Genomic DNA, 24,540 nt, shown 5'->3' with positions numbered 1-24,540 from the left:
CATCTTAGGCTGATGGCATCTTGGCCGTCGTGCTGCAGGTTCATTTGTTGGCACTGTGAACGCGGCCACAGCTGCTCACTTTACTGTCTCTCCAGTCGAGGGCGTGCGTGGCTGGCAGTGCACACGGTGGGGTTACTTGCTGCGTCAATGTCCTCGAAATGATTCTGCTGTGATTCAGGATTGAAATGAAAAATTATTATATACGTAGAAAGTCATCAAGATGGGAACAGCAAGATGCACATTTGTTATTAGGGCGTACATTCTCCTTCAAGTCCATATGTTTTTGCAGAGCAGCAGCCGGTTCTTTTATGGACCCAGGAAAGGGTGAGCCCCACCCGTAGCTGAGCTGTCAGCTTCGATGTCCTATTTCTGTGTAAAGCGCCATCCTCAAACCCAGGGGCTGAAAATGACAGCGGTTTATTATTTCTCTAGATTCTGTGGGCTGGCTGGTGGGCTTGGGCCAGTTCCACAGGGTTACCTTCACGGCTGCGTTTACCCACTGGGCTGGATCATCCAAGGCCACATCAGCGCATCTGGAAGTCGGGGCTGGTTGTCGGCAGCTCTGTTTTCCTCCACGTGGTCTTAAGGTCCCAGGAGGTGGAGAAATAGGCTCTCCCTCGGTGGAGGAGTGCAGCAGGGTGTTCACTTTTCATACCTCCCGTGCATCCAGCTGGGGGCTTTGTGGCTGGAGGCAGCCCACCACAGGCGTTTGCATTTTGTCACTGAGATTGCTGCAGAAGGATTGCCTCCCACCCTCCAAGGAAGCACCAGCCTCAGAATGTGCAGAGCAGCTGGGAAGAGAATTCCAGGGAGGAGGGTGGGGTGCTCTTTCTGTCTGGCGTGGAAAAGCACAGACAGCTTTGAGGCAGTAATGGTCCAGAAGAGCCAGACTCAGGATGCAAAATCTTGGGAGGATTCAAGTAATTTACTTCTGTTAAGCATCTCCTCTTTTTTCATGTACAGGTGTGATATTGATAAACATCTATGCTTAAGTAGTTCCCAAAGGGCTTTTTCAGGAAGTAGAAGAAAGAGCTTCTGGGTGATACGGAAGCACATGGTTTAAATGGCAGCTTGATTTCTTTATTAGCGACACAGGAAACAACCACATGTCTTACAATTCTTGGCATCCTGATGCGGTGAAACGGGAAGGAACATGGGCAGGTGAAGACGGCTGGGGAGTATGACAAAGTGGAGAAGTTGGGGGGGCGGGGGGGGGGAGGCTGCAGGTTCCCTGGGGCAACGCTAGGGGTGGTGGCAGCAGGAGCTGAGACCTGGGCCACCGGGGAAGGAGGAGGAGGGTTCAGGGGTGTGTGTGTGTGTGTGTGTGGGTGTGTGGAGGGGCTTTGCTCTAGAGTAGCACACTCACCAAATGAGAGGGAAGGGGAGATGTGTGATGATACGCATGCAGAAAAGGTTTCCTTTGCTTTTTGTGTGTTTTGTGTCTGAGCAGGTTTACTGCAGGGCCACGCAAGGGGCACAGGCGGCTTGTGCTCAGAACCCCAGTCCCAGCACAGTGTTGCGCGTGTCAGATAGGATTCCGCATCATGTGAGCAGAGGACAGGAGGCACCCGCATTTGTGGGGGATTATCACTGTGCACTCTTTCATGAGGAAAAAGATGAGCCTTCTCTGGATCTGGCTGGATGCCTAGGAAGTGGGTGCAATTTTATCTACGTAGCGTAACAGATTTTTTTTTACTTAGTAAACCAGTGACTGCCACCCAGGGGAAGCCCAGGGCTTTCAGAGCAAGCGTCCTGGACTCTGACTTTCTCAGTTGGAATCCTGAGTCTACTGAGGAGTCATGTGACTTTATGCTACCGACCTCTGAGGGGTCTCAGGCAATGAAAACTGGTCCGCCCCCCTTTTATGTCCTGTTTTCCCCCAGGATTTCTGTCAATTGACTTGCTTCCAAGGGCATGAGTTTCTAATTTAAGCTGGTATAGATACCCTAACAGAGTATTAAAAAAAATTGAAGAGCAACACTGTTTGCTTCTTACTTCTAGATTTCCACTGAGAACAGAATGAAAGATTTTATCATAATTTAGCAGAACTTTAAATCACACTGTTAAAAATGCCCATTTCCAAGAAAATGGCAAAGAAATCATATCAGTGCATTTTCTACCACTTAGCACACTTGAACCATACTTGGGACACCGTCTGCCTTGTTTAGCTCAGTCCACTTACTGGTTGATTCAAATACTTGAATGTTGGAAAGTATATCGGTAGGAGGCTGCCAGTGCCTCAAATGGTCCAATTAACCTGAGCCGTGACTCTTTAGTCCAATGAAAGTAGCTGAATGCAGCTACTCTTATTCTGTTACATCAAATTCAGTGTTACAGCAACTGCATTTACTGTGCAGTTATGTTCCGAAGAAGCTATCTATTACCTTCCAGAGAAGTCAGGTTAATTTAATAAACGCTTAAAATTGCATTCATATATTAAAATGAATGTTATAGGGTGAAAGGCTCTGTGAAATAGCAGTAAATAGTTAATAAGCATTGTATTTACATCGCATCCGCGGTCAGAATGTTAATACTTCCTCCTTGTCCTCGGCCATCAAGCCCAGATGTCGGTAGCGGACAGTGATGGACCGAGGCGCGGCATGGGCACCGTACGTGTGATGCGGGTGGGGGTCTGACACCCATGATTTGATAACCGGGTCTGGACTGTGCAGCTCCGTGTGAGATAAGTGCTTTAGAGCTGACATGTGCAGGCTTGGTGATGTCAAGTCCACACAACATCACATGACAGTCAGGCAGTGTCTGTTGTCATCTTCCAGCAGCCTGGGGCTGTAACAGTCAGGTGCAAACGTTAGCAAGTCTGCTAAGTGAACAGCGCTCGAAGCAGGGACTGGTGCACTGATGGAAGACCTTGACCTGCCTTGGAGCCAGGATGTTGGCTCGGGAGCTGGGGAAGTGCCTTTTGCCCGCAGGCCTGTCGTTTTCTACCTGGGAGTGGATTGACTCTGAATTGGGCTGTTATGTTTGTCAATCAGATGCTGTCTCATTTGTCCCAGGTTACCTTGGGGGGCTGCCTTTCATGTGCTGGGGCAAGATGACCTGTGACAGAGGCATTAAAACAGCTAGAGTGGTTGAGGGGGCCTCTGCAGAAAAATAATATTTCTTACAGCACCGCAGAGGAATAAACCCAGCGTGCCTCAGGTATGATTCCCCAAATACTTTTAATAGGAGGAAAGATAAAGGAAATCGAAAGGAAGTACTGTGGCCTTTGTAAGCAGAGCTCATGGTGATGTCAGAGGGGCTGGAGAGGCGGGGATGGGGCGGAGGGGTCGCAGGCGTGACGCTCGTTTCCTCGCACGGTGCTCGTTGGAAAGCAGTGGATTCCGGTTCCTGCTTCTCCGCTGTTTTCTGAGAATGGCTGTAAATCCATGGGGCTCTGACAATTAAAAGACACTCAGAGCGTCCACGTGTGCCAAGCGCTAGGCGTGTGAAGATGCAGGCAGCCCTGCCTCTGTCCTTGGGGAGCTTTTGGGCAGAGAGAGAGAGTTATGTCGTGGAAACTGCAGGCCTGTGGCCGTGGAGCTGGGTGCAGAGTGGGCTGGGAGCGGATTTCTCTGTAGGGACAAGAAGCTGGCGTGAGGGTCGGCAGGCGAGTTTTCCATGACCCCAGAAGAGGGGGGGTCTTCTGGAGAAACACAGGGAAGCGCTGGCCTGTCGGGGGGCAGCAGGGCATGTGGTGAGGATGGATGGATGCGGGAGGCGGGCTGGGCCCGCAGGTGGGGCTGTGTGTGTGGATGCGATGCTGGGAGTTTGCAGAGCAGCCGTGCGTGGCATCCCCTCCCGGGCCTGTGCCCCTTCCCTGGAGACCCCGCCTCGCCTCCCCCCGGACCCCCACCATTTCCCCATGGCTCCCCGGAGCTCGGGAGGCAAGCCTGCCCCCCCGCCGCGTGCACCTCCGCCATTTCACGCGGGACTGCTGTCTGCTGGGCCAGGTTCTCACACCTTACTGGGGTGCAGCTCTTCAGACCTCCCGACCACCCCAAGGAGGCCGTGTGATTGGTCCTGGGCCATCGAGATGCCCCGGGACAGCCGTCGTGGGGGAGGGGACGGGAGCAGAGCTCCTGAGGGGGTGGGTGGCTCTCAGTGTTGGACCCCTGCGGTGTGCCAGGTCCCGGGTGGCCTGAGCGATCGTCTAAGCAAGGCTGAGATGCCGCGAGGCTGCTCCTCCCCCGTGGCCACGTCCAGGATCCGCGCTCAACCGAGGCCCTTGCGTCCCTTTCCGGTTCCCGTCACACACCTGTGACCGCTGGGGACAAGCTGGGTGTGGGCCTGTGCACGCCTCCTCAGATGCCGTGTGTCGAGTCCCACTCGCTAGGTGTGCGGGTCTATTCATACACTTTGTAGGGTCTTCGTGTATTTTTCAGGAGTTTATTACGTTTTTTGAATTGTAATTGTGTACATATTTTGCGGTTTTCTTTCTATACTTTTTCCAACTTATGATTTGCTCTGTTTAAACAATTAAGAGCATCTACTTAATGTGGTGCAGACTCACGCAGGAATCAAAGTGCAGAGCAGGGAGTTGGGTCGGAGCCGGATTTGCCTGTCCTGTCGATGGTGTTGCTGGAAGGGAGGGGAGGATGGTCCCCTGAGAGGCTGGTGGTGCAGGTCACCGACCAGGGAGACCGTCACCCTGGGATCCGGCTGTGACACCTGAGATGGGACATGCGCGTGTAGGGTCCAGCCAGGGACGCATAACCTTCATCGAGTTACGCAGAAGCACCAAGCCAACCTCAGATTCTTCATAGAAAACAAAACAGGCCTGTGTTCTTCAAAAATTCAGTGTCACCTAAGACAAAGAAGGTCTGAGGACCAGGTCCAGGTAGAAGGGGACGAAAGGGACACGGCATCTAAACCCAGTGTGTGACCCTGGACTGAGTCTGTGCCCGAGAGAAGGTGCACGAAGGGCGTCACTGCACGGAGACCAGATGCGGTGTGGATGCTGGCTTAGCTAGAAAGCCTGTGTCGAGGCCAAGTTCTTGAGGGGCGTGACCGTCCTGTGGTTCTGCGGGGGCGTCTGTCTCTGTTGTCAGGAAACCACCCGAAAGTGTAAGTAGATCGTGTGTCTTCAGTACTATGTCTGAGGGACTTAGTGGTAAATGTGTGTGACTCATGCAGCCCCCTCCACAGTACTTCAGAGAAGATACAGATTTAATACAGAAAAGGGAAGCTGCTCCTAGCAGCCTGCAGCCTGTCTGCTTCCCCTGTCTGGAGAATGCCAGATTTTCACCTCTTCTTTTTCTGTTCCTTCTTCACCTTCCTGCTCGGGGCATTGCATCGGCAGACGTTCCCTGAGCAGCTGCTGTGATCGCTCAGTGGAACACACATCCGTACGGAGAGCCTGCCGCTGGTTCCGTGCCGGGAGCGTGCAGAGGGTGGGCCCGTGTCCTGGGCACTGCGTGCGGAGCCGTCACAGTCCCCAGCAGAGGGCCCTGGAGGTCAGGGGTGGACTGGGATTTGAAGGCCGAGAAGCCGTAGGTCAGGAGGCAGGGCAGGGGGGGAGTTCCATGTGCAGCTGAGCGGTGTAGGAAGGCGTGGGGTGTGCGAAGCCTGCTTAACTAGGTGAGGGGGTGTGGGGAGGAGGCTACGCAGGCAGGAGGGCTCGGATCTTGAAGGGCATTTGCACATCATCGTAGAGTTGGGACAACTCCCTTAAGTGTCTGAAAGGCGGGCGTGACCAGATTCACAGCAGCCCTGCTCACCTGTGCACTCAGCAGGTGTTTACTGAGTGCCTACTGTATGCCGGGCACTGTCCCAGGCTCTGGGATTCATTATGAGAAAAACAGACACACACACACACACAACCCCGCCCTCGTGGACATCCTAACGTGGTGACAGGTGAACGATGAACTTCCCAAATAAATTACCTGTAGATGGAGTAAGTGCTGGGGAAAATGTGGAGAAGGGTGAGGAAGGGAACTTTATTTTTTTTAGTCATTTTATGCTTCCATATTTTCTTCGTTCTCCTGTGGGCGTAGGATTCCTCCTGTCTTCTTAACACTGAAGTCAGTGGCAGGGACGTGCCCCATCGTGGAAGGGTGACAGAGCACTGGCAGGAGAGAGAGCGGCTGCACGGTGTCCCAGGGAGCAGCCTGCCGGCTCTGACTCCTGAAGGATGGCAGCTGCTTTGTTAATATAAAGACATTTAAAGTGGAGGAAATAGGGAGGAAAGGAGCGATCAGGGCGGCTCTTGCCGAGGAGAGGTTTGAGCCAGCAGTTGACAGGAGGCCAAACCCACGTGGCTCTGGTTTCACTGGACTTCACAGGAATGAGGGGTTTTCGAATCTGGCATTTCCTTCATGTGCTTGTGGGTAAAGTATGAGATTTCACAATGAAACTGGCTTAAGGGCGTGATGCCGCCTTCACCTGCCGCCCCGCTGCCCCGGGAGTCCTTGTTCCTGCAGCTCCTGGGGTGACGGGAGCGGGTGGTCAAGCCGCGATGGGTGTGGTTGGCTCTGTGCTTTTCGCTCGGCATCCTCGCTGCTTTTGTGCCCTGGTAACGAGGCTGGGTGACATTTCCTTGTCACTGTCCTCTGAGTGCTGTTTCAGAGATAATAAGATAAATATATGGCCTCTTTATCTTAGAGGCCAAAGATGGAAAAAGCCCGCGACGAGCAGACGCGAGCAACGCTGAGAAGAATCAGGTCGGTTTCCCGCATCCCAGCCCCCAGCCGCCTCCAGGCACGAGCACCACGGACCATTTTCTCTTTCTAAAGCCAGTCCTGCAAAGATCTTGTTTCCTGTACTTACGAACACAATTTCAACTTGTAGGAAAGCCTCCTAAGATGGGTAGAAAGATTTCGCTTGGTTCTATATGTGGTTAGCGGACTATTTTCACACTTCAGTTTCCACGAGGAAAAAAACCCCTAGTAGTTTGCGTAATACACATATAGTGACCTATATAAATGGTACAAGGTAGGCGTTTTTAGTCTGACATTTTCTTCAGTGGCATAGAGCGCTCACGAGAAATCTCTCTTTATAGAGTGTCGCCTGTATTCGCTTCCAAATACTTCAGTAAAGATGGAAAGAAGGAGAACTAAAAAAGCCAGTTTGTATATAAAGAGAGGATAGAATTGGGATAGAACTGGAATAGAATTGGGATGGTACTAAGAATTAGCTCATCTTACACTGTGATCTAGTTATGCTTTGTTGTTATTGTTTATGTCCATAGATTTTTTTTTTTAGAAATCCAAGTTCCCCTCAATTGTAACCAAACACACCTGCCGGGCATTCAGGTTTTTAATCAGCGATGCTGCATCCTGTTCTGAGATTCCAGCCGTGATAGTTTGGTGGCCGTCGTTGAGATGATTTTTATTAGGCTGTGAGGAGCGTCTCTAACGCCCCGGGGGCCTCTGCACACGTGCCTGTCCCTTCTAATGCCGCCCCTCCTCCCAGGCACATGCGGCCGCCTGCATTTGCGCAGAGAGGCGCTTCCCTTCCTGGCGAGGGGCTGCCTGCGGTGTCCCTGGCAGGAGGGAGAGGGGTATTTTTGCCACTTTACAGAAGAGACATGTAGGCGACGGCGTGGTCCAGGTGGTGCGAGAAGGGAGGCCTCTTGGAGGTACCGGGTCGCATCCCGCCGTCCGCCCGAGGAGCGTGTGCTTTCCCTGGTCCTTCTCAAAATAACCGCGCGGACTCATTGCCGCCTCCGTCTTCACGTGCTTTCTGTTCTTCGTTTGTACCTTAGGAGGATCCGAAGGTGAAAGAAACTCGTAACTATGACAACGCCCCACCCGAAGCACAGGATTCTGTTTTTTATGCCAAAGAAGGAAAGAAGAAATCAAAGGCAGAACCTTTAATCCAAAGCGGGGCAGGTAATGTGAAATTCCATGTTGCTGTCACCAATTCAAAATGCTGCCAGGCCGAGAATGTGCTTTTCCAGACCAGTTTCATCCTGCAGAGATATGACTTGTAACGGTCTGATTTATTAATAAATTGTTGGGCACGTAGGGCTGTGGTGGGGGAGTAGAAAAACACAATTCCAGGGCTGAGGGTGATGGGATTGTCCTGCCAGGAAGCCCTCCAAGATAAATGCGGGATTTTAACGTGATTCTGCTGTCTCTGTGGACATCAGGTCGGCTGTATTTTCCCTGAAGGACCAATGACACAGAAGACAGCCAACAAGCATATCAACCTTTTGGGGGAAACGTGGACGTGAAAGCCAGCCGAGTTGTTTGGGATTACTTTTTGAGGATGAGGGATATTTAACAGATTAAACTTCAGAAGGGACTTTAAAATGAAATAATTTAAAATATACTTTTTCCAGTCCTACTCCTATTCTTACTACTATTGCTACTACTACCACGGTTGGTACCGCTGTTACTACTGCTGTTACTACCACGGTTACTACCGCTGTTACTACCGCTGTTTGTTAGTACCGCGGTCAGTACCGCGGTCACTACCGCTGTCACTGCTCCTGCGAGCGCTGTTGTTACTATGACTGTTACCAGCACCGTCAGGACGACTGTTGCCGCCACTGCTAGTGCTGCTGTTACTGCTGCTGTTTCCATGACTCTTGGCGCTGCTGTCACGACCACGGTTCACGCTACTGTGACGGCTGCCGTCACCACCGCCGCCCCGTCTTGTCCGGCGCGACTAGGGGCCGGGCTCTGAAGGAGGCGCCCACCGGACTTACGTCCCGGGGCCGGTCGTGGAGAAGAGGGGAGGAGGGCGGGAAGGAGGCCCCCCTTGCCTTCTCCGCAGCACCTGACAGGTCGGAAGTCCTTTCTCTTAAGCGTCTTCTCCCTCGGCTCTCAGGGCCATCCGGAAGCACTCAGGTTTCCTCCTCTCTGCCCCTCGTCTCTTAGCTTCCTGTGTGTGCTTCCGGCTGCAGAGCTGGACGTTTCCCTCGCGCGTTGCTCTGGCTGCTCCCGCTCCTGGCGCTCCCCGTCCCCTGAGCCACGCGCCGGCCCGCCCAGCTGTGTAGCCGTGTTCCTCCCGTCCGCAGAGCTCACGGCCTGACGGGCGAGGCAGACGCCTGAGCACAGGGGTCAGGCTGTTCTAACCCAGCCTCACCACCGTCATCACGAGCCTGTCGGACCTATACCGCCTGAAATTCTGTAATATATTAACAGTAATAGAACCCTTCATCGCCGAGTAAAATGTCTTTCTTGGGAAAAGAAAGACATACCCTCCAGGAGTGGCCTTCCGTCTGGGGAGAGCGTGATGCTGGGACTCAGATTCCCGCTGTGGCCCTCGTGAGCCTGCGACCTGGGCACCTTCCTCACCTGCGGACGGGCGGTGTGGGTCTGTCTGAGTGGCCATGAGTGTGCCTGTCACAGGCGTAGAGAGAGGAGCCCCTGGGACACAGTGGGTTCCCGCCTTTTCCTCTCCTCTTCCAGCCCTTATCCTCCAGCCCAGGGCGTGGGGGGAGGTTCTTCCAGAGCTGGGGGCTGGGAAGGGCAAGAATGGACCCGTGAGGGGTGGGGAGGCCCAGGACTCTTGATCGAGGACGGGGAGGGGCTGTGACCGCCGTTTCCCATTTTGGATCGTCACGCTCACCCCTGGCCGCATCTGTGCCCTTTTGGGTGTTGACGGAACTGGCTGGCCCACTTCTGTGTCTTCTGCGGTCACCTGCCGCTTCTGAGCAGGGTGAGGAGAACCTTCAAGAACCTTGGAGGAGCTATGGGGATATAGGTATAAATACAGCTGATTTACGTTGGTGTCCCTCAAAAGCTGGTACGAGAGTGGAAAGCAATGATTCCAATAAAGAGCTTAAAAGAAAAAGAACCTTGGGATTTTATAAGCGTTTAATATTGATACATCTAGTTGTAATGCTAATTAGATGATTTTAATCTGTCAACCAAGTTGAATGCCTCACAGTGTACAGCCTCAACCCCTACGCTCTTAAAGGCCAGTTCTTGAATATATTTTGACGTCATACACCCGTGTTTCCTTAAAATCTGATGTTGGTGTCTGGTGGTTGCTTTGCGTTTATTTCTAACTGAATGAACTGAACACGCACTCGTCAAACATTCACTGTGCTTTGTCTCTGGCCTGAGTCCCGTGGGGGGTGGGACACAGGATGACAGTGATGCCCAGGGTCCGGGACCTTAGTGGACACAACACAGGTGGTGAGGGCCACCAAGCCCAGCACCTCGACTGAAGCAAAACCAAGGGTGGTGGGGAAACGGAGGTGAGGTGGCATGGGGGTCCCGGGGTCCCAGGGTCCCTGGGCCAGGCCGCCTGATGGTGCACAAGGAAGCTCCAAGGATGCCGAGCTGTAACCCTGGTTTGGGTCAGAAAAGGTACAATGGACTTCGGTTTGGAAACCCTGTCTGTGTTATTTTTCTCCAGATGGTGACGTGTATAAAGCCCAGACTCCCAGCAAGGAAACCCAGGGCGCACCGGAAGTTAAGGAGGCCCCAGACGTGCACGTGGAGGTTCCTGTGGACCAGGTGGGTAGGGGGGACCGCAGGACTGTGCCCACCGCTCCGTCAGCGCTGCCTGCGTCTCACCCCCGACCCCTCCCCCGACCCCTCCCTGGCCTCTAGAGTGTCCTTCGCCCCCTGCAGTTAGCTACTGCTCCGCCTTCAGACCCTAGGCCCTGCCTTTTCCTGTCTGCACATCTTTCCCCGCAAGGCTCTTCTGCTACCAGGACCCGTGTAAACCCCCATCCCAGTCTGTGATGGCATATTTAGCCTTGTCACTGTTAGGTTACTGTGCTTTCCTGCTGTAAGCTGTCAGCTCCACAAGGAGGCGATGGTCTGCTTTGCTCTCTTTCTAGCCCCCGTTCCCCGCAGAGGTCCTGCCAGGCAGGGGCCCCGAGGAATCGTTGGTGGAAGGAGGGGTGAGTGGTGTGATCAGACCACGTGGTTGGGAACTGTGGGTCTGCCCCTTCCTAGCTTCCTGACCTCGGGCCTCAGGCTCCTTGTCCCCGCGATGTCACGCTGCAGGTCAGCGTGGGCACCCAGTGACGTGAGGCACGTGTAAGTGCCCAGCCCGGGCCCTGGTGCACAGCGGACCCTCTCTCACTGTCTCCCTCCTGGCTTCACAGAGGACTGAGGTGAAGTCCTGGGCGCAGGCCCAGGAGGAGATGGAGGGGAGAGATGGGGTGGGAGACGGGCTGACCTCGAGGCCTGGTGCCTGGACAGGAGCACAGGGCCCAGGCCCGAGTCGGAGGCCTGGCTTCCAGCCTGGCTCTGCCCCCACCCCGTGCGCCCTGCAGGTCTCCGCAGTCCCCCATCCGGCACCTCGAGGGGAGCCTGTGCCGGGTGAGCTCTGACATGCGAGACTTTGCCCCTAGCATCTACCTGAAGGTCCACTTCCAGTGACTGGCTTTTGAGAAAAGAACTTGTGTTCTGTGTAAGGTCAGTGTTAGCATTTGAGTCTCATTTTCGTTCCTCTGAAATAGAGTAGGTCCCAACCCTGCGCTGGTCCTGAATCCCGGAAATCTCGGGCTTTCCTGCTCCTCCTTCTGTGACTAAGCACCCTTAACCTTGTCATTTATTTTTAACTTCTGCAATTTTCCCCTGTGATAGTTTAAAAAAATGTTATAAATATATCTTAATATAGTAGCTTCCACTTCTCCTTGGCATCTTGAGTACTTCTCTCATGTGTCCTGTTGTATTTTCTAAATCACTAGCAATATTATTCTTTTCCTCAGCATGACAAAAAATGACCCAAAGATTCGGTCTTCTCTTAAAACCCAGACTAACAGTTTAAATATTTGTATTGCATATTTAAGAATTTTATAGTAATAAGATTAAGACATTTTAGGCAGTTACTTTTAAAAAAAAATAAATTTATTTATTTACTGGCTGCGTTGGGTCTTCATTGCTGCACACGTTGGGTTTTCTCTAGTTGCGGCGAGCAGGGGCTGCTCTTCATTGTGGTGCGTGGGCGTCTCGTGGTGGCTTCTCTTGTTGCAGAGCACGGTTCTAGGTGCATGGGCTTCCGTTGTTGCAGCACGTGGGCTCAGTAGCTGTGGCTCGCAGGCTTAGCTGCTCCGCGGCATGTGGGATCTTCCCGGACCAGGGATCGAACCCGTGTCCCCTGCACTGGCAGGTGGATTCTTAACCACTGCTCCACCAGGGAAATCCCTAGGCAGTTAGTTTTATACCAGATTTATCATTCACGCTTCCACCTCCAGTGTGAATTACTGTTACTGATCTGTTATTGTGTGTTTTGGGGGTTGTACACTGAGAGTGTCTGGCCCAGTTTTAAATGGAGGTAAAATCCTAGTGTGACAAATACTGTTTGGGGACAGTAGATGCAAGTTTCCAATGCTAGAGTATTTGATTTCCGTTGTATTCGAGGCTGTGGAGTGAGGTGGGTTTCCCCAGACTGGTGTGGCATGGGGGGGAAGAAGAGGTTTGGTGGGGGGAGGTGGCGTCCACGCCGCAGTGGCCCCACACCTGGAGAGCCGCGTGAGAGGTGCTGGCCTTCGTTTTGTGTTCTGGTGCTGGGGAAGCTCTTGGAGCCACTGGTTTCCTTGCACGAGGAGGGGAGGGTACTTATTTTCCTGCCCTAGGACCTTCTGGTTCATTAATGAAGGACAGTTTGGCCTTCATATTAAACTATTTGGTTGTAGTGTGGCTTTTATTTTTTAAGCTCTTTATTGGAATATAATTGCTTTACACTCTTGCACCAGTTTTTGAGGGGCATCAAAGTGAATCAGCTGTATTTATACACGTATCCCCATATCCCCTCCCTCCGTGACTCCCCCCAACCCTCCCTGTCCCGGCCCTCTAAGGCATCACCCGTCATCGAGTTGATCTCCCTGTGTTATACAGCAACTTCCCACTAGCTATCTATTTTACAGTTGGTCGTGTATATATAGTGTGGCCTTTGTCATACTCTGGAGCGATTTCCTCGTGCTCTTGAGTGGCTGCTCTAAGCGGATGGGTGAGTCTCATCCCCTCCTGTGCGGCCGGCCCGCAGTGTTGCACTTTCTCCACTTTTGTGTTGCTGTAGAGATAAAATGTTACAAAATATGACGTCCCAGCTCGTCAATTTATGCATTTGGAGTCAGACTGAGCGTGAAGAAGGGAACCTCAGGAACGCGGTACCTCCGGGTCCGAGGGGGCAGCTGTGTTTGTTCAGCCTGCTGGTAGCTGGTGACGCCTGTGAGTGACGGGTCACGGGGTCAGGGCCAAGGACACTCAGGTTGTGCCCTGGCCGCATGGCCGCACGACACTGCACCCGCTGCTGAGTGAAGGTCGAGGCTGAGGTCTGGGTGCGTGAGGAGGGTGGGCTGCCCCTTGCTCCTTTTAGGCGGCGGCGTGTAACGTCTGCTTTTGACGTGGTGCTGAGCAAGGCTGACACTGGCCGCCTCCTCCTTTCGGTCCCTCGGTGCCTGGAAGCTTTCCCCCGGGACTTCTGAGCCCGTCAGGAACTCCACGGAGCCGTGCAGAGAGGGGAGGGTAGCTACGTCGGAACACAGGGCGGGGGTGCCAGGCACCCAGCGGTACCGAGGGGTCGTTCGTCGCTTCGAGCCTTCATCTTCCTGACCGTTCAGGATGCCTGTTGGTGGTGCGTTTTGACCTGCGCTCTGATTCCTGAGATGCGCCCATGTTTCTGGCTCTGTCTCCCGACTGTTTCTTTAATTTACCCACAGGGTGATACGTCCTTCCAAACAGACACGTCACTTTTTCCGTGCTCCTACGTTAGCCACTTGGTTTTCTGCACCTGACACCTTTGCAGCCGATTTCAAAAAGCCGCTCACGTTCCTGAACGTGTTGGAAGGTGTGTGCTTCCATTCCAGAGCCGTGGTCGTAAAAGCTCATCCCAGAGAACAAACGATGTTGAGACTCTCGTCGAACTCCGTTGATGCCCATCTTGGGCTCATGAGAGAATCAGGCTGGAGGCGCCGAGTTAGAGAAGCAGTGCACTGAGTGAACTGAGTGATTGCGGTGTCTGTGCCCTGAGAGGTGAACGCTCTTTGTCCTGAACAGGGCGGGAGGCTAAGTTGTGGAAAACGTAATGAAGTGAAAGGGAGAGGAGGCTGGGGGTTGAGGCTCTGGCTGTGACATGACATTAGAAAGCGTTGTACTGCTGGTCAGGGTGGTGACACGGCTTACGGTCCGTGGTCTTTAGTTGCCTCTTCCTCTTCCTGGGCTGCCTTGTGTCCTTTCGAGTTTTCGCTCTTAAGAAATTATGCTTTATTTTCAGCGTCTTGCTTCTCGTTGGCTTTAGTAGCAGTTCACGTGTCCCCTCACCACCCATCGCCCTCCAACCTTTCCATGAGCCGAGCTTGAGTGGAGGACAAGGGTGACTGAGTCAACTAGCCTGCTTTATCAGCTCTGATCCTCCGAGAGCAATGACGTTTTACACCGGCTTCTGTTTCAGAGTCCTGAGTTATTATTCATCGATGTTAAGGAAACGATTTTTAGCACCTGTGATCTGCACAAAAGTGACATCCAGATGTTGAAGTTCCGTTTGATTTAAGGGCTACTTTTGTCACAGAGTTATGTCTTCTGCTGGATTTAAGATTATACTTATTTTTTAAAATACTTTAAAAAGAGAGGAAAATGCCTAGAATTGCAGTCTCCGTTAGGACCCTGACCTTCGATTCCTTTTCTGGGAAATAGTTTAGCATCACTCTGCATGTGACCAGCTCTGTTTTGGTCGAGTAGCTTTGCGCTGTCATTTTCCAACAGGCAATAAGCAGGTTGTATAAACCCTGGGCCTCCAGCTGATGCATGAGAAGGTGGCCTGACTGAAATCACACTGGACCAGGTCCAGCTCTGACCTCTGCTGAAATTCACTGGTTCTCAGAGAGCCCCCGAGAGTCAGAGGAGGAAGAGTGAGTGCCCTGCCTTAGGCCCTCCGGCAGCGACCAGAGAGGTCGCCCTACACTGTTCTTCCTGTAATCCACTTCCCTCCAGAGAGGAGCTAAGAACAAGACCTTGACTAGAGTGAGACCAAAATACAGTGACTAATTCGGAGAAGATCCGTCTAAGTTTGTGTAATCTCTGAGTTGTTTAATTAGAGAAAACATAATGCAGCTTTAAAGCTGTGTTGTTTCCAGCTGCAGAGTGGCTCAGACTAAAGCTCGCATCCGTCCTTGTGGTTCCCACGTTGATCAATACCTCAGCGAGTGTGATTGCACTGTTAGGATGCCTTCAGCTGTAAGGAACAGAAAACCTAAGGACAAGTGGCTTAAACAATAGGACGCACTTACCATGCACGTACTAGAGGTCTAGGGGCTCCCAGCAATGGAAGATTCCAGAGTTGCAGCACAGAGGCTTGTGGAGGCACTGAGGGCTCATCTTCCCAGGGCTCCTCGCCTTCCTCAGCATGTTGAATTTCGGCCTCGGGCCTGTTTCCTCAGGGTGTCAGCTAAGCTCTGGGTGGCACATGGAGACATGTGAACGTCCACAAGAAGAAAAGGGAGAGCGTTTCCTTCCCTGAGACTTTCGCAGACAGTGAGGAAAGTCTCCCCACGTGTGGCTGAGTCAGTGCACCGCGGCATATCGATTATTCTGTGAAAGAAGGTGCTTTTCGCTTCCCTTTACGTGCGGTTTGAGCAGCCCTGCTGAGCTTTCTGCATCACGATCCCTCCTCTGTGTAAACCACAGGGAGAGAACTCGCGCAGTCACGGTCTGAGTTCTCAGAAGGTTTGAGCAACTGAGGTCTGGGCTAATGAGGTCGACTGTATGGAACCCACGTGTCTGCACAGCCACAGAGCTCAGGGCTGCACGTTCAGGGGTCTGCCGGCAGGAGCTGGCCGGTCCGCGGGGCTCCTTGCTAGCACCAGCTCTGGTCACCCTGTCAGAGCGAGCTTCTCCACCCACTTTAGCTCAGGTGTGGCTGTGTGACCTGCCGTCCCTGACGACAGGTGACGTTCCCAGGCAGAGGTGTTAAGGGCCAGTGTGGACTTGGCCACGTGCTTTCTGTGCCTCTGAGGTCAGGGAAGCACTAGGGCTCAGAGTCTCCTGGGTGACCGATGAGCGGGAGGCCCTCTCAGCCCACCTGCCCACTGACACAGACGCGTAATTGAAGGAGCCCCTGTGGGAGCCTTTATTTTGGCTTCAGAACCACACGATTTTCCCCAGGCACAGAGGGAGCTTCCAGGGCACCCACTGTGACTGCTTGTTGAGCTTTTGCAGACAAGTCATGACCAGGAAATTATCCACAAGGGGAGTGTGCACGTGGCCGGGTGGGGAGCAGGACCAGCCAGGCCGTGGCAGTGTCTCTTGGACCCAGAGGAAGAGGGAGCTGCTCGGGGTCCCCAGGGGTGCGCCGAGAGTTGCAGAGGCGTCTGCAGTGACCACGCTCTCTGCTTCACACAAAAGGGATTTATAGTGTCTCAACGTTTTCTCCAACAATTTTATTAAACAGGTGTGTTTAATAACAAGTGGGGTACAGTTGCTCGCCACTCAAAAGCCGATACGCGAGAGGCAAAGCTGGTGGAAAGGAAAGTTTGCTTTATTCAGGCCGGCGACTAGGGGTGGGGGATGGGAGGGTGGACTCGTATCCAAAGGCTGACACTCCCCGCGCCAATCAGGGGGCGGGAGCTTTCACAGCCGGCGGGAGGGGCTACGTGCAGAAACAGCACAGGCAGCTCTGCCGGTCCTCTTGAACTTGGTCACGTGGTGGTCTGATCCGCGTCATCCTGATCGTTTTAAGAACACAGCCCTCCGTTCCCATTTCTTTGAGGCCAGGTCTCAGAACTGGGGCAGCGTATGTCGTGGCCACAGTCTGGTCACCATGTAGGTAACGTGTCCCACCTGGTGGGGGTTTCAGCATCTGTAAGACAGCTCCCAGGACGCGGCTCAGAATATCATCTATAGACCTTGAGGAGGAACTAAACGTCCTTGACTTGCCTAATAACTAAACTATTGTTATTTTGTCCTGTTTGACTGCTTTCCTTTGCGTCTGCATTTTCTCACGTCTCTGATTAAACGTATTCTTTGGCTGGAGTTTTCCTACAGACAAAAGACAGGCTGAGGACACGGAGTGGGAAAGACCACAAGGTCCTGCTCCATTTCAGCTTGGCCCTCGGTTGGAGGAGCCAAAGGTAAAAATGCAGAGCAGATGCAACCCTGGACTTGAAGTCCACTGTGGAAAAAGTGGTGACTTTTCAGCTCTACCCGTAGAAGTGGTCAGAAGGTCACATGGCTTCATGCGTTCTTTGCTTCTTTAAAGGACTTTGACACAGGTTGACTACGATGAAATCTAACACGTGGTGTATTTTCTCCCCAGAAACCAGCTGAGGTAGTGAAAGAAGAGACACACAGTCACATGCCTAGTTTTGAAAGCAACAAGGTAAGTGAATTTGTTGTTTTGTGCTTAATGGCTTGGGTCTAAGGCACTTTATCCTTTTAACACGTTGGGTGGAGCTCCTGTTTGGTGGGGAAAGGGCCAGAGAGCCAAGCCATTCCAGGATTCAAATCAGCATAGGGTTGGACTAGCGTGTGTGTCCTCTGCGGGCTGTACCTCGCGTCAGGTCTCTCCAGTGCAGAAATTACGGGAGTAGTTTTCATGGCTTCTACGCTAGTCCTAACTGCCTCTTACTGCACTTCCAGCTGCAGTTGGAAAAACTTTTCCGACCACTTTCAAGATATATTTTTAGAGGGGGCGGAAGGAGAAGGGACCCATGTTAACGGGTGTGGGGAAGGCCGTGTTGTACCCTGGACATAGTTTTGTCGGTGGTCAGTGCTGCGTAAACGTCACGTCCTGGCTGAGGATGTGTGCAGCACACGCTCTGTAGACGGCAGCGTGCGCTAGCACGGAACACGTTGTGTGGTTGTGTTTTCTCTCCTTCCCATCCAGATACTTTACATGTGCCATCAATGCAGGAAGCATGTTTCTTTCCATGGTACGTGATGAGATTATGGGAGTAATCTGTATAAAATATGTGCATTGGGAAAACAAAATTTAATTTTTCAATCAAAGGATATTTAACAACTAAAAATTGTATATTTTTACGGTGTACAATTTAATATATGTGTCCATTGTGAGATAATCTCCATAATCAAGCTGATTAACATAGTGGTGTGTGTGTGGTGAGAACATTCAAGACAAAATTTACTTAAATATACAATTCATGTAGCTAAGAAACAGACTTTTGGGAGTTTGTTTTAAAAATTCTGTCTCTGGATTTTCTTTTCAAGGTGGTTTCTTGTTTTTAAATTTTTGGCCCCAGGCAGGAGGCTGTGTACCAGATCTGGGATACTGAGGCTGTCCTGATGGCAGACTCTGAATAAAGCTGTGGGGGTGGTGGCCTTGCATGCGGCCCTCGCCTGCTCTGCGATGTGCCCTGCGGTGTCCTGGCTCCACGATTAAGAAGAGGGAGTGTTGACTCCAGAGGCGCGGGGGTGGGGGTCCTGGGGCCAGAGCTGGCTCCTGGTTCTTGCACCCCTTGGAAAGGGGTGTTTGTGGAAAAGAATGTGGGTCCTCAGGAAGTTTGTCTGGGGTTTTCAACATGAAAGGAGTTTATGATCTGAAACAGACAGAGGAAATAACCTTTCAAAGGATTCTTTTTCCTTCCTTATAGTCTTAAATATTTCTGACCAGGAGGAACTGTTCAGGAAAAGATATACTGTGTCTGGATGGTTAGGGAAGCCTTTCAAATGCAGAGAGACAAGGATGCTCACGGCTGGGGACGACTGTAAGCCTGTGTCCTGGAGTGGGAAGGCGTTGGTCCCCAGGCACTGGGTGTTGAGGGGCCAAAGGTCACCTGCTTGCGTTGGGGCTGTGGCAGAAAGGGTGCTGTTAGGATTCAGCCACGGAGTAACTGAATGTCCTGTTTTAATGGAAATATGACACCGGCATTTGCCTGCATTGAGTTTGTACTATCACTTGAATATCTGTGCACACTGGCTGTGGAAATTTGTCATCTACGCCTTACTGACTTGTTCTGTAAATACATCTCCTCGGACCTCTGGGAGCATCTTGTGTATTAGCAGCTGACATTAGTCAGTAGACTTAATTTCTTAGCGTGAGTCACTTTTTTAGTGCCAGCAATGTCATTGGAATAATGGCAAACCCAAGCACCTAGTTTGTAGATACCTGGGTTAAGAGCCTAAGCTTGCGGGGGAGGAAAGTGATAAGGAGCTCCTTCTCTTGCCCGAACGTGGATGGCTTACGTCGGGCAGAAGGGCTGGAGCGAGCAGATGCGTCTTCAGGTCGCCTCTGCCGTGGGCCGGGCACGTGCAGCCCCGTCGCTCACCTTCCAGCTCACCCACACATCACTTTCCCGGGTGGCCTTAATCCCCCCTTTATAGACTCAGAACCAGCGAGATGGAGAGATCTGAGCGCATCTACGGCACCAGCAGTTAGGAGGCAGGGTGCTTGACTTTGCACCCAGTTTTGAATGATTCCAAAGCCCGTGTTTCCTCCTCCCTGGCGAACCGTGTGTCTGATTCCCCAGAGGAGACATTGCCTGCACCAGGCTCCCTGGTCTGCCCCTCCCAGGACAGCGCTCTGTGAGGTTCGGTGCCCAGTTGATCATGTGTAGGGCTCCAGAACGTTTTACTCCTGTCAGGTCCACACGACTCTGCCGCTGCTTCAGCACGCCTGGAACAAAAGCCTCGTTGTTGTGAAAGCCTCCGTGGAGTTGAAGGTTGTCGGCCCTACAACCTAGCCCATGTGTCTGTGGGCTCAGAAAGAGAGCAAGCGTTGCCACTGCAGTGGCTGGTAACACTAATACGAAGAAATATGACTCCGTGGACACGTCCTGGCCGGTAGGCTGCAGGGATCTGGGCTCTCGGTGAACGGTGGTTTCCCTTGGCGTTTCATTTGTCGGTTCATTTGAAAAATTGATCCTGTGATAGTTATTTGACGTTGAATGTACAGATTTCTTAGGTGTGTGGTTTCTGGCTTGACCACCCTCCCCCACGCAGACTGTGAAATCTTCAAGGGGCTGATATACACCCTTACGGCGTCCAGGACAGTCTCACATGCAGTAGGTGCTTCATAAACTCTGTGGACTCGCTTCGAGTGACCTGTGACTAAGCTGCTTAAACTGAAGACTGTGATCCTGGGGTAAAGTGGCGGTGACCTCGGGAAGCTGTAAGGCAGCGTATTGTTCTGAACAGTATTTAAAAATACATATTTTATTTCTGATGTTGGATCACAAGGCTTTCTGTTTCATTTTGTTGGTTTTTTAATGGTAAAATGTATAGAGCATAACGTTTGCCATTTTGACTATTTTTAAGTGTACTTTAAAAAATTCAATAGTGCCATTAAATTCAGGGACATTAGGTGCGTTTGCAGTGCTGTACAGGCATCACCACAATCTATAGCCAGACTTTCTCATCATCCCAAACAGAACCTCTGTGGGCATTAAGCACTGTCTCCCCGTTTCCCCACCTCCAGCTCTGACTCTGCTGTCATTTATGCATTTAAAACAACGTCCGACCAAAGGAGCTATTTAGATGTAGGTAACAGGAGCAGGTCCCACTCCCTCCTGGCCCAGGGAATTACGGACAAGTGTGTTTATTTTGTCATTATGTGTGTCACGGGCACAGAATTGGGTGAAATCAAAATCAAACACCAAAACAGACCTGTGCTTCTGTGACACTTCTTCATCCTCAGAATGCTTTAAATATGCTAATTACACAGTCAGGACAACTCTGCCAATATCTGACACTTTATAATATTTTCCTCCTTAAAGAATGGAATATTACCGACATCAATGAACTAATTTGCAAAACTTTCTATGAACTTAAGAAGATAACGTGTACTTTTCCCCCTTGCCTATTTCAAACTCTGTTTCTGACACATGTTTTTAATTAAATTGGGGGCTTGACAACTGTCGGAATCGAGGTGGGCTGCAATTTCTTCAGCCCTTTCAGTGCCTGACTTGTTTGGATCCACTGATTGTAAGGCAGCTTCTGTGCAAGCGGCAGTTTTTAATGAATGCTGCCTGCTCGGTGTGTAGAACAGCGTGTAACAGTTTTGATAAGATTCAGTCCCTTTCTGAAGGGCTGTGAGATGAACCCACAGACCACGTGTTGAGGGCTCTCCAAGCCCAGCAGGAATCCCCACCCTGGGAAGAGTTCCAGGGTCTACGGGCAGGTTTGCGCGGGAGCGGTCCGGCCTCTGGGACCCTAAGCCTTTCTTCTCTGACCCTGAGATCTGGGCTATCAACCTTTTAATTGGTTTTTAGCTTTTCCTACCTTCAAAAAGGTTCTACATACAAAAATTTCATAGGTAACTTTGTGTATTCATGAGGTGAATAGGGAGGGGGAGAGAGTCTGACTATTTTTTTTATTGTACATTTTTTTAATTTTTATTTTTTATTGAAGCATGGTTGATTTACAATGTGTTAGTTTCAGGTGTATAGCAAAGTGATTCAGATATGTATATGCACACACTTACATATACATCACACGTACATATATATATACACACACACACATATATATATTGACTTTAATATTTTGGGTGCTGAGTTTTCTTCCGTGGAGATTGCCTTGGCACTTTCTGACTCCTTTTGACCTCATCGCTGCCGTTTCAAGTTTCTCCCGCCCTCCGAGGCGCCTTGCAAACACCAGCGTCCTGGCTGAGCTCTCAGGACCCTTTGAGAGGTGGCAGCCCTTCCTTCCTGATCCCCAGTGGTGTTTTGTTTGTATCTCGTACACCATCTGAATTACCTTTTGGCTCTTCTTAGAGCTGTAGGCTTCTACTGTCTTCTCTGATAGGTTAAGTTTTGTGAAGGAAGAGTTCACTTTACTGTGTTAGCACCTTGCACGTTGCCTGGCATGCAGGAGTAACTGGTCTTGAATTTGATCAAGAGCCTTGCGCATAGTAGGTAATTATTGTATAGCTGTGGCGACAGCTTCAGGGGAAGTTCGAAGAACCTGGCCCAGAGGCGGGGTTGTGGCAAAGCCAGGGCCACGAAGTGATTCCCAACAGAGATGACTAAAAATGCAGCCGAGCAGTCAGTGAGTCTCCAGAGGCTGCGTCTTAAGACGTAATCAAAGCCTTGACCTTTCTCTACACAAAAATTAAACTCTCTTTGGAAAATACCATAAAGTCAAAAGTCAACCAAAATATGGAAGAAAATATTTGCAACAGAAATTGAATTTTCTTAATTTATGAAGAGCTCGTTTAGTCGTTAATACAACCCTATAAAAGAAAGGCAAATGAGGCAAATAGGAAATCCACAGAGGAGAATACAAATCTTCAAAGGATGTAAGAAAATATATCCATGTTACTCCTAAGAAATGAAATAATAAACATTGAGTTTATTTTAAAAATCAGATTGAGAGTGTCCAGTGCTGGGAAGACACAGGAAGGCAGGGATGCTCCTTACCAGGGTCAAAGTGTGAACTGCTACAGCCTTTTGGGAAGGGAATTTTGCGCTTTCTATTAAAATTAAATCTGCACATATTTTTTAACCATCATTTCCATAGCTAGGAATAGCCCACAAATGTACTCCAAAGTAACAAAAAATAGAAACAAATGAGATGTTCTTCCTTTGGGGCTGGTGGGTGAATGTATGCCCTGTGCACACGGTGGAAAACAGCACAGCTGTGAAGACAGTGAGGTGCACCCCTGGGTCCTGAGGGCGGGACTCCAGGACACTGTATGAAGTGGAAAAGGTCAAGGTGCAACCGCGGATACAATATGCTGGTTTTTTAAATAAATTTATTTATTTATTTCATATAGTGGCTGTGTTGGGTCTTCACTGCTGCACGCAGGCTTTCTCTAGCTGCGGCGAGCAGGGGCTACTCTTCATTGTGGTGCACGGGCTTCTCATTGCAGTGGCTTCTTTTGTTTCAGAGCACGAGCTGTTGGTGTGCGGGCTTCTGTAGTTGTGGCATGTGGGCTTCAGTAGTTGTGGCTCACGGGCTCTAGCGCGCAGGCTCAATAGTTGTGGCACACGGGCTTTGTTGCTCCGAGGCATGTGGGATCTTCCTGGAGAAGGGCTCGAACCTGTGTCCCCTGCATTGGCTGGCAGATTCTTAACCACTGTGCCACCTAGGAAGTCCCTAATATGCTGTATTTTGATTAAATGTATGTAACGATGCACATAAAAACAAAGAGTTTAGAATGGGAAAGGGGCAGTGCTTGATGAAATGGAAGGGAGAGAGGAGGCATGGGACCACAGACATGGTAGCAAGGATGGGGTCAAGGCTTGAGACCCAACTCCTGAGTGATATTTACAACAAGAAAGAACTTGACCCAAGTAGAAAGGTGAGAGGAGATAGGGAAAGTAGAGGATTTGTTGGACAGTATCCTTCTTGCAGATAGTTGATTACTATATTTATTTTTTTAATAATAGGACAAAGAAGATGAAGGGCTTTATGAAGACAATGAAAGGAAGGTTTGTATCCACATATTCTGTAGTTTTGTGTTTCCTATTCTGAAGACAGACCTAACGAGATAATCAAGGGATTCCCAAACCTTATCAGGTGCTTTTTAGAAATATAACATCTCAGTCTCCATCATACACCATCGCTCTGCTCCCCAGAGGCAGGAAGCGAACTCAGAGGAAGAGATGCTAAGGCATTTCAGGCGGGAGAATGGATCCACTGTAAAGGCAGATAAAAAACAGGGACTGGAAGACTCCTTTAGGGCCGTGTATCAGGCAACTGCCCCCGAGTTATCTGCCATCAGGCACCCGGAGGCACTCACCCGGGTTGTCCAGGGAGTCAGGGGACCCACACCCTCCCTGCTCTGGGGCTCAGGATGGAATGTGTCTCCGGGTGAGGGCACCGGAGGAGGGCGGGCTCCCCGTAGCCCCGAGGCTCACGGCCCCTTGGGAAGGCAGGGCTCTGGCTGGGAAGCTGGCCCCCCGTAGCCGCTGGGGCGCATTCAGCTCTCCAGGAGCTGTGTCCTAGGTAGAGTCAAGGTCTCACTGTTGTCTGTTGAATGGTTAAGCCACCATAATGGTTTTTGTCTGAGTTCATCAGATTTTATTTATTTATTCCTAAGTTCATTTAGACTCCCCATCACTCCATCAGAAAAAAAACAAACTTGGGCCGTCAGTACTAATACTTTGGGCCATAAATACTAATATTCGGGAAGGTTACCTAATCAAAACCTGCACGTGGAAGCTGCTTGGGATTTGACATCAGCTTGCCCTAGAGCTGCAGGCTCGTCCGTCACTCACCCCGTGTGACCTTGGGAAAACCCCTTCACGTTTCAGAGCCTCAGTTTCCTCTGCTGCAGGTTTGTTGTTCAATAGTTTATAACCAAATCAGCCTCCAGGATTAGAGCTAATACGGGTAAAATATGCTCGATGCTATGGTTTTTAGTGATGTTATTGGAAGTAACGAATCGTAGGAGGATCTTGACAGTGTCTGGGGAGAGAGCACACAGGTGAGCTGCAGTGCGGTTTGTGAACGTATTTCTAACATGCAGATGTGTACACAGCCGTGTAAAAGAGCACGGACTCCAGTTTTAGCGCCTCTGCTAATTTGCAGGTGTCCTTTGTTAAGTAATTTTACCTCTCTGCACCTCATTAATTCAGTCAACAATTATTTTACATATTTACAGGTTTAATTACCTCGAAAGAATCGAGACAATGGATTTGAAAGTTCTCAAAAAAATATAATACATCTATATTTAAAATGATGTTTATGTTATTTGTACTTAAGCTAAATAATGAAAGTACATGTTTTCCAG

The 24,540-nt window shown here is 50.7% G+C and overlaps 1 protein-coding gene across 1 annotated transcript in view; it reads left to right on the top strand.

The window, feature by feature from the left end:
* DCDC2C (doublecortin domain containing 2C) overlaps positions 1 to 19,217 on the top strand; it is a 63,313-nt gene extending 44,096 nt beyond the window's left edge. Inside the window, exons 7-10 of the mRNA XM_057743404.1 lie at positions 7,703 to 7,829; positions 10,312 to 10,412; positions 17,164 to 17,226; positions 19,188 to 19,217. Coding sequence (XP_057599387.1) covers positions 7,703 to 7,829; positions 10,312 to 10,412; positions 17,164 to 17,226; positions 19,188 to 19,217 — 321 coding nt within the window. The remainder of the gene's footprint in view (positions 1 to 7,702; positions 7,830 to 10,311; positions 10,413 to 17,163; positions 17,227 to 19,187) is intronic.
* The last annotated feature ends 5,323 nt before the right edge of the window (positions 19,218 to 24,540 follow it).

Source organism: Hippopotamus amphibius, chromosome 7 (assembly GCF_030028045.1).
Source record: "Hippopotamus amphibius kiboko isolate mHipAmp2 chromosome 7, mHipAmp2.hap2, whole genome shotgun sequence".
NCBI classification, from domain to species: Eukaryota; Metazoa; Chordata; class Mammalia; order Artiodactyla; family Hippopotamidae; genus Hippopotamus; species Hippopotamus amphibius.
This window is presented reverse-complemented; position numbering and strand designations above follow the sequence as displayed.